Here is a 14,130-nt window from a genome sequence, read left to right as displayed (position 1 = left end):
TTTGCTAGGAAAATGAAGTCATTTATTTCTGTTTAAGGAAAACACATTGAACGGACCATATATGCTTTAACTCAACAATAACAGTTTAAGACAATAAATATTATTTTAATGATCCCTATCTACTCCATTATTTGAATCATAGCACATATGTTTAAAACAGAAAATATCAAAATCTGCAAAGAAATGATTGACGTGGGGGGAAAAAAAATCCCATACAAACTCAGAGAAAGATTAATAGTTCCAATTTACTTAAAAGATATTCACAAACTGTTATCAAAAACAGCTTGGTCATAAGAGTTAAAGTTGTTAGCATATGCATCTCACAGATTCTGTTATGTTCCTTATGCTGGCAAACTGACTAATGATTTCAAGATTGCTCTCCAGACCGAAACATGACAAGCCGTGTGTTGTGTCATAGAGCTCTTATTGCTCTGCAGCAATACAGAATGTAAATTCTGCAGAAGAGTTTAGATATTATCTCACAATCTGTTCTGGTGAGAAGGAAATTATATAGCAGCTTAAATATATTACAAATAGAGACTCTTGCAGCATGTAGGTGAATGATAAATATACTGGCTTTGTATTTCTTTTTTTCTTTTAATACTGTAGCCACAACCTTAGTATTTCATTGCCCTGTGGATTTTTCTATTGAGAACTTCTGCAGGCCATTTGGCTGTTTTCTTATGTATGTCTGTGTTTTTTGTTGCTGTTACAGTTTGGAAGCACTTAGGAGCACAGGATGGGCTGAACAGCTAGGTAGACCTGTTGAAAGTAATGGCAATTGAATTGTGCATTCTGAAAGCTAGTGGTACTAATTAAAAATGTTAATGCTGTCAACAATCCAACATTATTAGCTGGATGGGGCTCTGAGCACGTGATCAGCTGTAGGTGACCCTGTTGGCCCACTTCACTAGCAAGAGGTCTCTGACAAATCCTGACAGACTAGAAACTTAGGGTTTGTTTATTCTAGACTGTGAAAGTCTGAAGTATTAACAGAACACCCAACTGCCTGGAAAATGTTCCTGTGCTCTTCTGAGCAAAAAGATGGTGCTAAGGAGCTTTGCAATTGATGTCAGATGACTGGGGAGTGAAGCTCCAACCCCATGTGATCCAACGGTGAGGAAAAGTCTTGGACTTCCTGAGCATTGTTTCTTCTGCCTGGCAGTGAGGACAGGAATAAATGAGCAACTACCAGTGAGTTCCTCTCCTCTGTTCTAATCCCAAGACATGCCCTGCAGGATCACACTTAAGAATTTGAAAACATTGAATCACGCTACTTAATTGAGGTTAAGTAAACCCCCATTTAGCTGTGCAGGGTTTGCATCCAAAAACATGATAAATACATGTAATAAATAAATACATAAATAAATTGGAATTAAACTATACTTACAACTGTGGGGTAAATTTACTCCAGAAAATAAATCGTGAGTGAGAAATGAATTGTGATTAAGAAATATCTTTTCTTCCCCATTGCCGTTCTTTTGTTGCAACACAACCTGGTGGAGTGGGCTTTGCATGTGGCTGTGTGCTTCCAAGTGACTGTTGGATAATTAGTAATTCAACATGACCCTCAATGCTGTCACCCACAAGATGGTCATCACACAGCCTATGTCTATTTTGCTATTGCTTTGAGCAGGAGAAGATGGAAGGATCTGGCTTCTTCAGCAAGTATTTTAGCAGTAGAACTAATCTGATTTCTTATGGTATTAATAGAAGTTCACCTTTTTTTCTTTAATTCAAATAATGTCTGAGAACAGCACTTGACGTTAGATACAATAGTATGAAAATATTGTGTCAATATGTTTTCCACATGGAAAATATTGCAAGAAAAGATGTGTTCTGTAGATAACTGGTCTTCAGGGCACGTTCCCACTGTTCTGTCACCTGTGGCCCTGTAGTAGGGCAGTGACTGGTACATCAAATACCCAAACACATGCCAAAGGATGTGTTCGTAGGAATGAGAAGATGGTGTTCTTCACTGGTTAAATGCTGAGTATGCCATATTTTTAATGACTACCTTTCATTCCAGTATGAGTGGTTGGCGACCCTGCCCGTGGCAGGGGGGTTGAAAATAGATGACCTTTGAGGTCCTTTCAAATCCAGGCCATTCTATGACTCTCGAAGACCTGGTTTGCCCTAAATTCAGAGAGGCAGCTGAGGGTAAGCAGGGGGATTCAGCTCTTATCCAGTTCTCATTTTGGCATTGGTCAACATCAAAACTGTGTGCACATTTCTCACTACCCAGCTTTACTATTCAAGATGAGAATCTATTCACGTGCCTCTACCAACGTTTAGCAGCTTCCAGGCAGCTGGGTCACAATTAGGAAGTCTGTCCATTCTCTCTTCAACATCTGTTCCAGGTAATAAGGATAGCAGAGGAGACACTAGCCTGATGCTGAGTATGATTAAAGGCAAATTTAGAAAAGAATCAGCTGTTAAGCACTATTCCAGGAAGCACTGGGAGCAGTACTTCCCTCTGATCCTCTATTATTACTTAGATTCTGGCTAACCACATTGCACGCAGCCCCCTCCTGCACTTGCTCTGGTCTGTGTCCATCACGCACAGTCACTGCCAGAGATGCTGGTGATGTCATTGCAGCATGGGAGAATATGTGTTGTTCTGTCCAGGCAGACACAGCTGCACAACCTTAATACCTGCCCCACTTGGGTCTGGAAATTGCCATTATCTCTGCAGTCCTCTATAGCTCTAATGCACTGAGGGCACTTCTGGAAAATCCTCTCCTCTGATTTTGCTTTCAGTCACCATTCAGTACTCTTAACCGATGGATCGTAACTTTGAGGTGAAGCACAGTGTTCCTAGAATGGCAAACCCCGACAAAACCTGGAAACATCAGATTGTGAAATGATAGCTCAGGATCTGAAGAATCAGTCACCAGTCCTCCATCCCTATTCCGATCTCTCTGTCTTTGTCTATCCTCCTTCACACCTATGGACAGGATAAAGCACATCATGAAAGAGGCAGTATGCAAAACAGCGATTTACTTACATCCCACTGACAAAACTTAAAGGGCATTTCCTTACCAAGCTCGACGTGAGCATGCTGGAGTGAATTTCATGTACATTTAGGGAGAAATGTCCAATAGGAAAGGAAAAGTCCCAGTAGTATCTGAGCCCTCGTGGCTTTGTTCTCTGCAGTGTGGGGATAGAATTGTGAAAGAGCAAACATTTTTTTTATCATGCTTCTTAAACATACACGCATGACAAGAGGTTTTTATTTCCACTTCCAAACTCACAGAATGCATTTGCTTGCATAGGCTTGTATCTCAGTAAGCATTTCCATCCTATTTGCATTGTATCGTTACCTCTTGCACCAAAAGATGCAGCTCTGAAGCAGCATTCTGTGTGCCAGCTCTCTCATTCTGCTGTTTAAAATCCTGATGCTGAGCCTCCTGTTCCAGGTGATCAATGCAGACACAACCCAGGTGGATGGAAATTAGCTGATGTGACATTTCACAATTAACTCAGAACATAGGGCTAATGTTAAGAGGGGTTTTAATTATGCAGATGAAACCTCCTAGTTCAGGAATCCCCTTAGATGCAGTTTGCTGGAAGATGTAAGAGTGCAACAGAGGGAAGCGTAACTATTTGCCTTGTCTTTGCCTTGTCTTCTCAACCATTGCAGAGATAGTGGACGTTGTTAGAATGAAAATGCTTGGGCGGGTGGATCTTTGGGCTGATTAGATCGTATATGCTGGCAAGTTTTTGCAGTGTAAGCATTCTAACGCACCTTTATTTTTACATGTTAACAGATAAAGAATTAGATTGTACTTGAGGTGATCTGGAAGGATGGATAAGAAAGAAAAATTATCTACCGCTATATATATATAGCTATTAAAATATTCAAGATGGTTGTTCCTTCTTTGTAAATGCAAATGCAAGAACCATAAAGCATATGGTAAGGGATGCTTCATCACTTCTAAAGCACGCTTTTGCTAGTGTAGAAATGAATTACGTTGTATTCCATAATTCAGGGATTACATTTTGAACATAATTAAGCATGTCTTTGAGACACAGGTACACCTATTTGCTCTATTTCAGAAATAAAATCAAGTTGGAAGCTACCAAAAATGTTTTGTGTAAGCGTTTAAATGAATGGATCTGCTAAGAATTTGCATAACGTCTTGCTCATGAAATGCAAATCCTGTCATAAATCATAATTCAATTTATAACACAATTAAACTCGTGTCTCTGTTCTCTTTTATGGTTCTTGGAAACTGTTATCTTGCATAGCTGAAGAAAGAGGGGCTGCAGAAAGCTGAGAATGAGCACATAGGAATAGAAAGCAAATACCAGGCAGCCACTTCCTTACCTGTTTGTTGTGGTTTTTTTTCAGCTGTTCTACACTCAACCAAAATAGTGCAGCACGCTTCAGATTCCTTCTAATTTCTTATTTCATTTATGACACAGTGCCACCTACGTCTCGTGGGACTCGGGCTCCTTCATTGAAATTAATTGTGAGAACCTTTCTGCTATTTCGGTCTTTTTGCAGCTAATGATCCTCAGCAAATCTCTCTGATGAGCAACAGAAAACTGCAAAGGGACTAAAATTCAGTTTATAAAACTTACCAAAAGACTCTTCATAAATTCTCATTTCCAACCAGGCCTACGCCTCCATTACGTTGGCAGCAGTATTTTTCCAACATGCTGTGTTTTTAAAGTATACTTTTCAAAACCCATTGCCATAAATTTGAACTCATTCTGGGCCCACTGTTAGTTTTATTGTTCTGTCAGAACACATCAATCTTCTGCAGATTACAGGAGGATCGATCCTAGAAATAGTGCTGGAAACCTTGAAAAGCTGCACTGAGAAATGAAATACTTCTGACACAGTGTGTGGAGGTGACATTACTTGAATCTTTACATTTTACTGCAATCATTGACTTTGTTAAGGAGAAGATGGGGTAGCAGGAATCCAGGAAACTAGAAGTTTAGTGCTAACCTGAGTAGTGAATATGAAAAAGGCCCTTTCTTCCATGCAGATGACTGATCATTTTTACTAAACGAACTGATGTAATCTTAAAATCCAGCTAATATTGCAGAACTGTGAACTGAGGGATGTCACGCAGAGGCAGAATTGTAAATCATAGAGTCAGGGAATAACTCAGGTTGGAAGGGACCTCGCTGTCATACAGTCCAGCTCCTACATCGAGTTCAGCTCCCAATGAAAGCCTTCCTCCTGCTGTGCAGATTTGTTCCTGCAGGATTTAGCTCCAGCCCTTACTTCTGAAGATGGGAAGGAATATAAGAAGTTGAGGAGCACTCAGTGACTTGAGACTCCGCTTCTGTGACTCCAAAAGGTCTCACCTCGTGCTTTAAATCAGCGTCCTGATGACAGTAGATCAGAAAAAGAGAATCCCTTCAAGTGGCTTAGCTTTGCCTGTATTTCAAGGTGAAACGCGTCCTTTTGAGGAGAAAGGCTTCACTTCCTCGTGCCATTTTGCTGACTCGGGTCTCAGTGGTATTTTGGGGATCTGCGTTCTTCTTCATACCCTGGCACTTTGGTAAGCAGAACACTGTTGTTTATAGCTTTTTGGTTTTTGCCCAGTTGCTTAAGAGAATCATTTCAGAGATGTAATTACGTATGCACCATAAACATTTTCTTCCTGTATGCTATGTGGTCAGTTCTGCCCAAAGGAACCACCAGCAGCCTCCACGGTTTTAAGGATGGCTTTGCCCCTGTCAGTAAGGGATGTTAATGCTAGGCATGTTATTTAACGTTAGAAAAATCAAATTGAATTAGTAAACTTTGTACAGAGAACAAATCATTTGTTAATGTTTTTGCATGTGACTCCTCTTTTTGACCCGATAATCGAGTTTTATTGTTCAAATATTCATTGTATGTGCTTAAATGCACGCAAACTGGGACTATATAGAATGATAGAGCTGAAGGTATGAAAGTAATCAGCACGGGAACATTTGTCTGATTTCAGTTACTTTTCTGAGGTGTGGGGAGTTCTGCCACTGACATTTCATCTCCAACGGGGTTTCTCCAATACTCAATGTCATTTTCTCTACAGGAAAAGCACTGTAGAATTTAACAGCAATAACTGTAGAGAACATCATAGAAATTGCATTTCTATACCTGCAGGACTGAACAGAGATTAATGGAACTTCCACATTCTTATCAAGGTATTTTATTGTACTTTATAGGAACGATACAATTTCCTCTTAAATGATATGGGACAGTTTAAAGAACAAGGCTGTAATTTCCTTAACAAATGCTTTGAAGGCCTTCAGGTGATTGTTCATTTTTAACACTTCATGATTTTCTCTATAGCTTATTTAGGCAAGCGCGGTCATCCACACATGACAGAACAAAATTAAAAAGGCCACTTAATATTCCAGTTGCCAGCAGTTGGGTGGATGGGGTTGCTTAATATACACATATTGTTCCCAACTACCCAAGACTTTTGGATAAATTGAGTGCAATATATTAAATGCAATTACAGTGGCAATGCAAACCAAAGGATGTAGCTGGGAGGTCTTTTTACAGTATGAGACGTTATTAATGTGTCCCCGGTTCTGATTATACCAGATCAAAATATTTGAAACTTTACCTACTTTCTTTATCTCCCCAGAAAAGTAAATTCTGCTGAGGAGCTGAATTTTCACTGTTTCAGACCTCGGTGTTCAGCTCTTTCAAAGTGGAATTGCCATAGATTGGAAAAATACCTGAACGACCTTTTATATACATATAAAAGCTTCATTGCTTTCATTCACATACATATAAAAGGTCATGGGCATGGACTTTATTGATTCGGGGTGAACAAACCAGCTTGGAAACACTCATTTCTTCATAAGAAGTAATACTTTAGATAGCCAACACAACACGGCTTTCCACCATATAAAAGAAATAAAAACCTTTTAGACGTTATTATTGCCTGGCATGGGCTGAAAACACATGGGGAGATACAAATTCGTTTCCCAACTTGCCGATCAGCGCTGAAACTTCAAAGGAAATGTGTTAATGAGAAACAATTATAGTGTGCTGCAGTGCTTAACTGATCTATTTGTAGTTCTAGTGCCAAGATGCACAAGACACATCTATGCTGAGCACTGGTATCAGTGATAATAGGCCTCTAAATTGGAAACGATCATTACAAAGACACCAACCAGACTCTTTCTCTGGTACACAATAACAAGATTGAGATAAAAATCGCTTTTCCTAATTCATTCACTTTCCTGTTGCTACACATCCTGTCAACATTTGTGTGTAATTATATTAATACGGTGAATGAAGCACCCTGTTGTGCCTCACGAAGAGTAAATCTCTCTCATATTGCGATATGTATATATTTTCACTTGGTACTGCTGATGTGTTGTTTAATCTCTCAGTGAGTGTAAGGGTATAGGTCAGTGCTGTCCTTGCTTTTGCTGTGAGGAACCCCATCCCCTAGGAATTATGCTTCAGACAGCAGAACTGGGAATGATCTTGTAGAAATGAAACGGTACCTGGTTTCTTTCATGCTGCACTGCCTACCTGTTCTTCGTGTCACAGCGAAAGGAAACACACACCATGCATTTCCACCATTACTAGAACATCCTTTAATGGCAGTGATGATTTCTTTCACCAGTTACCACTGTTACAGATCTCAGCACAGATATGGAAAGGCTCAGAAGGGCACAGCAAGGAAATTGTTCATTCCAGATAAGTAGAGGACAGTTCAATTCATTTATGGATTGTTTCTAAAAGACTCTGCTAAAACTACCTATTAAGATAGAGAAGGTAGGGAGGAGGGAGAATCAATCTCATTTCTCAATCTAAGTGAACAAAGAATTGCATGTGAAACTGAACAGAGTAACAAAGCTCACACCAAACCCAAAGGAAAAGAAGAAAGAGCCTTATTTTGCATAATTATGTCTGAATTGCACTAAATTTGACAGAACACGTTCCATTATAAGCCCTAAGGTCTTATTTAGGTGGAGCAAAAAATCAGATATACTGGCTGCAACGTGCTCTTTCTGGGCTAATCTAAAGTCTCGTGGGACAGCATGCAAGGGGACGGCATGCACAGTTGAATAGCTTTGGTTTAAATTCGGTGGTTGTTTGGCTTATTTGATACGTGCGTTGAAAGCTATGACAGCACTCTGTCAGATCTCTCTACGTTTGTTTCTTCTGGGGTGGCTTTCTCATCCCTAAAATAGAAATGAAATAGAAAACGTTAATGTTACTCTGTTAAGAGAGTGGTAAGGTTTAACTCATGAATATTTGTAAATTGCTTCACGGGACACTTCAGAAGTGCCCAATGCACTGTGTGTTTTATAAATGGTGTTTTACCAGAGCTACTGCGTTAGGGGTTTGGTTGTTGAACATTTAGGCATGCATTTAAACTGATGTCACAGAGGCTCATGGCAGGGCTTTCATGATCAGTACTACCTGCATAATTTGAGCACGGGTCTTCATAGATAACCCAAAGGAACTGAGCTCTGCCCTGTTTCCTGGGGTAAGCTACTTGGAATCTAGAAATACTGTGACCAGGGTTCTCTAAAATGACAGTAACAGAGTCCTGTGTGAATGACAGCAAGTTGTATTTACAGAACTGCTGATACCAACACGGTCTTGTGTTATCAGCACGAATGCCTGAAAACGTAGGAATTAAGAATGCCAGTAGAACATCCCAAACTCAACAGCCCGAGGAGGCACTGAAGCAGCAAGGTGTTAGAAATCAGCTCAGCATCTCACAGGCAAAAATAAATAAATCAAAGATGAAGTGAACTTTCTAGATAAGCAGGAGCATTTTAATGCTATCCTGATAAAATTAATCTACAAGAAAGGAGTAAACACAGTTTCCATACTTTCTCCACCTTCCTGCAAATTTACATCCTAACGGCTGAACTGTTCCAGGTTACTTATTGATCAAAGCATGGGAGTGATGTGCCATTTTTTTTTTTTTTGCCTTGAGTGATTCCATTAACTTCTGCAGGACTGCTTGGGGCCACCGAGCACAGCCAAGCGGAGCTGCTTAACAATTAACAAACCTCACAGTGCTCCAAGGGCACGAAAGAGCCAAGAGCCATTGCAGTACAGGTTTGCCTTTTTAGTATTGCATGTATATTACATGTGACTGCTCAGTTGTCACATGGGTTGCTTCTACCAAATCGTGCAGCTTGTTAATTATAGAATCGTTTGAGTTGGAAGGGAACCTTAAAGGTCATCTGGTCCAACTCCCCTGAAATGAACAGGGGGACGATGTGACACAGCTGTGATTTGTATGCATGTTTGGGAGGAGTGTGGTCGCCTGTCTGAGTTCCTTGATTCTTTTTTCTATTCAAGAGCCCCAAGGACTGGGAAGTCAGGTTGGATATCAGGAGAGAAGGTTCTTCACCAGCGGGCGGTGGTCATGGAGCAGACTCCCCGAGGTGCTGGGCAGCCCTGAGCTTCCAGATCAACATCTCTCAGACATTGGGTCTGATTTTTGGGTGGCCGCACGTGAAGCCAGAGGTTGGACTCAACGAATCCTTATGGGTCCCTTCCAACTCGGGATATTCTATGATTCAGTTACTACATTTCAACGAGAAACACAAGGAAATCGGTATTATTAGTAATAGACAAAGATGTCTCCGTGTAGCATGACCCACTGGAAGCATCGCATCTTCTGCCTCCAGACATGGGCAGGGTATTTTTGACTTGAAGACACCACCAGACCTCAGCTTTTCCCTCAGAAAGCTGTAGAGGGTTCTGCACGCCCAGCCGAACCCCGTGCCGCTCTACTGCGAGCGCGTTCAGCGCAGGAAACCCCCGCGCGCCGAAGGAGCGGGAAGCTACGGCCGCGGGCCTCGGCTCGAGAGCTCTCCTTCAAGAGCCGCGCCCTGCCAGGACCGCGCCGGGGCCGCGGGTTCGAACCCCGAGGGGGCCGGCAGCTCCAGGAGCGGAGCCCGGCGCCCTCACACCGGGCTTCGGCCGAGCAGCGGCCGGGGGTCCCGCTCGGGCTCCGGCGGGTGCGGGCCCAGCGCACATGTGCGGCCGCCTGGCACATGCTCACTGCGCGCGGCGCATGAGCAGAGGCGGCGCGGGGCCATCGGACATCTTGGGCCGCCCCGCACCGAGCGGGGAACGCCGCCGCCGCCGCCGGGCCCCGGGGCGGGAGCAGCCCGGCAGCCTCCGCGCCTCCCGCCTCGCCCGCCCAGGCGCCGGCTGCCACCCCCGCCTCCCCCGCGCCGCTCAGAGCATCCCTCCTCCCCTTTGCGTTTGCCTTAATTCCGCTCAGAGACAAGATGGCAACGCCGGCGGCGGTAAACCCTCCCGGTGAGTAGCGCTGCTGCCGGCTCGCCCCATGTGTCCCGGCCGCACGGCGCGGCCCCGCCCGCCTGAGGCACGCAGCGCCCTGGGGACGCGACGCGGAGGGCGGCAGCGCTGCCCCTGCGGGCAGGAGGGGCTGAGCGGCGCGGGGGGTCGCTCCTGAGCGTCGGCCCCATCCTGGGCTACGGGCACGGGGAGCCGAGTGCCGGCACCCGGCGGTGCAGGTGGTTGTCGCTGCGTTTGCTAAAAGGTGCAATAACGGCGTTGGATTTGCTTGTTTGTTAATAACTTATGAAGAGAAGGGACTTACTGCAGTTTTCTCTTTGAGTTCTTTGCTGGGGAAGGCGTCCCCTGAGGTGGCGGTGGGTCTGTGTGGAGTGCTGTAGTGGATATTGCAGCAATGCACTTTGAGCAGCTCAGCGTTGGGTTGCCTGGTGTCCAGCATTAAGCACAGTGGGACAGCAGAGCTTGCACTGAGCTCAGTACCAGTGAGCACTTTCATCAGGATCGGGTCCAGTGTTATGTCTTAATTTCATTGTATTTCCTCGTCAGTTTCAGTTCTGATTGCAAATGGTGGGCATGAGTGAACGCCACCTAACACCGAAATGTTGTCCTTTTAGCTTTCACCCCAAACCTGAGCACTGTGTCACACACAGATGGTGTATTTCAGCCAGCGGCAGTGAAGAAAGCCGGAGCAATCCCAGTCGGATTCAGTTTTCATTTTGAATTCTATGTATTAAATGAAAATCAGTATTTAATGATGGGTTATTAAATGAGTTTTAGTTAGCTTCCGGGCTACCATGTTGTGCAGGATAACAGAATTCCACCGTGCGCACACGTGGCACCAGTCAGCAAGTGGTTTGGAGCAGCTGAAGCTTGGTTTGTTTCTTCTTATCTGCTCCTCATAAGCTGTGCACAGGAACAGCTCCAGCCACGTGGAGGTCTGTGCTCAAACCTCTGGGTTTAGCAAATCCTGCAGCTCTTTGGCACCAGCCTCTTTGCCCTGCTCCTGCCCACCTGCAGCTGCAGCCACCCAAGCTGTGGTTGTATAAGGGGTATAGGTGCACCTGAGGAAGAGCAACCTCCAAGCATGGCTTTGCGGTTGTTCCTCTGTGACCCAGAGAATGCTCACGTTGTGAATTTAGGGAGAGGTTATGGGAAATAGGAGCACCTAGTGTGTTGGCTGTACGTATCGAGGTCCTCAGAGTCTTCAGCACAGATTGCTGGTCCACAGGAAGGATGAGGGAACGAGCTGGTTTCCTGAGGTGAACTAATGCGTGCTTCTGTAAGGCTGAGGTCACAGTGCATCTTGTCGCTCCTCAGCTAGGCAGTCAGAGCACAGCTGAGCTGAAAGACAACTCATTAGCTGTTAGTGATCCTCCCACGTGTGAGTGTTGCTGTCAGACAAACGTAGCTGTGCATGGGCAAAGTCAAAATGAAGAGATTTTGAGCTGTGAGAACTGCAGACCTTCAGTGTTTGCTCCACCACGAATGGCAGAAGACAGAGCTGCATGACGTATCTTGATTAATGCTATATTTTTTAATGTGGTAGTAGTCTCTTTTTTTTTTATTCTGGACTAGCTGTGAGGCAGTACAGAGAAGCAGAATCAAAAGCTTTGCTGAGAGGATTTGAAGACTGCAGTTTTCTTCCTGGGCCAGATCCTCAGCTGGACTCAGATGAAAGCAGCCCTATTAGTATTGGTGAAGCTGCGCTGCCTTATGCCAGCTGACTTCCTGATCCACGATGTTAGGGGAGCACAATAGAGAGATTAACTTGTTAAGCATCTTTAATGATGATTAGAAATTACAATATGATTAAATTTTTATTAAGCAATTGTCTGGGGTTCTAATAACATTTGGTAATTTAGGCAGGACATTAACCTACAGCTACCACAATACAAATACGTGTGGCATTAGTCATATTCTAAGTAGTGGAGTGGGGATTATCAGATGCAGAAAGCTGTGTGTTCTGTGGTTCTGAGCATGAAAGTCCTTCCACGTGGTATCTCCTGATGCAGAAGCACATGCTGCTGTGTGCTGTTATCCCCTCTCGCACGCTAGATGCAGATTGATCCATTTTTCCTGATGTTATTGCAAGAAAGGGTCTGAGCAGCAAAAACTCACGGAAGTTGGAGCAACTTGCAACCCATCCTTGTTAGGGCTTGTGGGAATTGCAGTGCCAGGAGCAGGGTGGTGACGGAGGCATGGCCACCCCTTCTGATGGGTGTTTGTGGGGAAGGGACTCATCCGTTGCTGCAGTGGGACATTGCACTGATGGAAGTGAGGGGCTCTGAAGAACGATCTCCTGTATAGCTCTTGCTGTATGCTTGACCATAGGAAGAGGATCTGGTTGGAAGTACTTTGTTCATTTGTCATAATTCAGATGACTAACAGAACACAATACAGGTGTGTGGGAAGCTCATCTGCATTGGCACAAAGCATCAGAGTTAATTTATTTCCTCCTGAAATAAGATTGGCATATTAAGTGGTTTTTAAGAACAAAAAAATTGTGGGGGTGTAACGAGCATTTCATAAATTACTGCTTGCAGCAAAGAAACTTAATGCCACATCTGTTTTAAATACATGTATTTTTGGGATGCAATCTCGTCTGTAACTGTTGTTCCTTTGAGGTCAAATTCTGCTTAACTTGCAGTGAAGTAGATGATGTGGTGATTCTTGTATTAGTCCATTTGGGATGGAAATGTCGAGCTCACAATGAAAGCAATGTTTTATTTTCCTTATTACGTGGTCTTGGGTGAAAAGTTCCTTTTCGTTCCCAGAATATCCAACTGTAACACTGAATAGGTGAGAGTTACAGTTGGAGACAAACCACTCTCCCACTTCCCTTTCCAGTTGGATACAATCCACTCTCACAGAGTGAGAAGTTGTTGCATTTTACTGCAACAGTAGTAGCTGCTTTGCCCTTCATTCACTGTATAGACTGTGCAATAAACTCCGAAATCAATTCTACAGCATCCTCTGTGTTCTACTGATGGTGATTATAATGGGCTTTAATGTTTCTGGGATGCAAAAAAGTAGCCTTATTTCGAAGATAATGTTAAAACAAAGATCTCAGAAGCTCCATGCTCATCATGCATATGCAAATCAGCATAAACTGCTGATCCTTTCCTTCTCTCATTTTCGTATCTTTCCTGCAGCGGAGTTTGCCTTTCTTTCATTCAAACTGTGCTGTGAGATTATGGTGCCCATTGAATTGTTCTGTGGTAGTATTCTGACCTTCAGGACCGTGTGTGCAGAGCAACAAATTGTACTGAAGAAATGCAATTTCTTGATACTTCTTATCTACAAGATAAGAAACATCTCATTTTAAAATTCCTCTTCTATCAGGGACTATTTATTTGAAATTTGCCTGTGCAGCTTATGGTTAGTTTCACATATTTTTTCAAATAGAATAATGTTTCCCTGTGCCTCTTAATAAAAAAGCACAACAAAACAGGCAGTGCTGATGCCTGTAATACCATATGGTTTTGCTGTTTTTTCTTTCCAGTAAGAAAAATTGCTGTAGAGATTAAGCAGGGAAGGCAAAAAGCAGCCATTTCAAAACAATCAAGGCAAATAACACCTTTGAGTTAGTGATTATTGTTATTAAGAGGACAGAAATGGGGCTGTCATTATGAAGATGAATGCAGAGATTATGCTTAAATGGCTTGTGAAGATCAGATGTGCGTGTAGTTGAGGGTAATTTTTTTAGACTTACTGCTTCGTAACTGACAAATAAGAATGGGAGTGCGTTAATTCAGTGCTAACTGAAGAAAGTGTAGTGCTATTAAAACTTGCAATAGAAAATGGAAAGTGGGGGCCTTGAGTTTGAGACCCCAGAGGGATTTAGATCTGCATGTAGCAAGGTC

General features: G+C 43.2%; 1 protein-coding gene and 1 long non-coding RNA gene across 5 annotated transcripts in view; one reads left to right on the top strand and one right to left on the bottom strand.

The window, feature by feature from the left end:
* Positions 1 to 228: 228 nt before the first annotated feature.
* Positions 229 to 11,701, bottom strand: LOC121113487. Its single transcript, XR_005862847.2, has 2 exons — positions 10,572 to 11,701; positions 229 to 8,157 (listed from the first exon to the last, which is right to left on the bottom strand). It is a non-coding gene; the product is annotated as an uncharacterized LOC121113487 (long non-coding RNA).
* Positions 10,023 to 14,130, top strand: part of ARNT2 (aryl hydrocarbon receptor nuclear translocator 2) — a 93,024-nt gene continuing 88,916 nt past the window's right edge. For all 4 annotated transcript variants that reach the window (XM_015292042.4, XM_015292040.4, XM_025153947.3 and 1 more), the window contains exon 1: positions 10,023 to 10,267. In XM_015292042.4, the coding sequence (XP_015147528.1) occupies positions 10,237 to 10,267 (31 nt within the window). In that variant the 5' untranslated portion in view covers positions 10,023 to 10,236. The remainder of the gene's footprint in view (positions 10,268 to 14,130) is intronic.

Source organism: Gallus gallus, chromosome 10 (genome assembly GCF_016699485.2).
Source record: "Gallus gallus isolate bGalGal1 chromosome 10, bGalGal1.mat.broiler.GRCg7b, whole genome shotgun sequence".
In the NCBI taxonomy this organism is placed as follows: Eukaryota; Metazoa; Chordata; class Aves; order Galliformes; family Phasianidae; genus Gallus; species Gallus gallus.
This window is presented reverse-complemented; position numbering and strand designations above follow the sequence as displayed.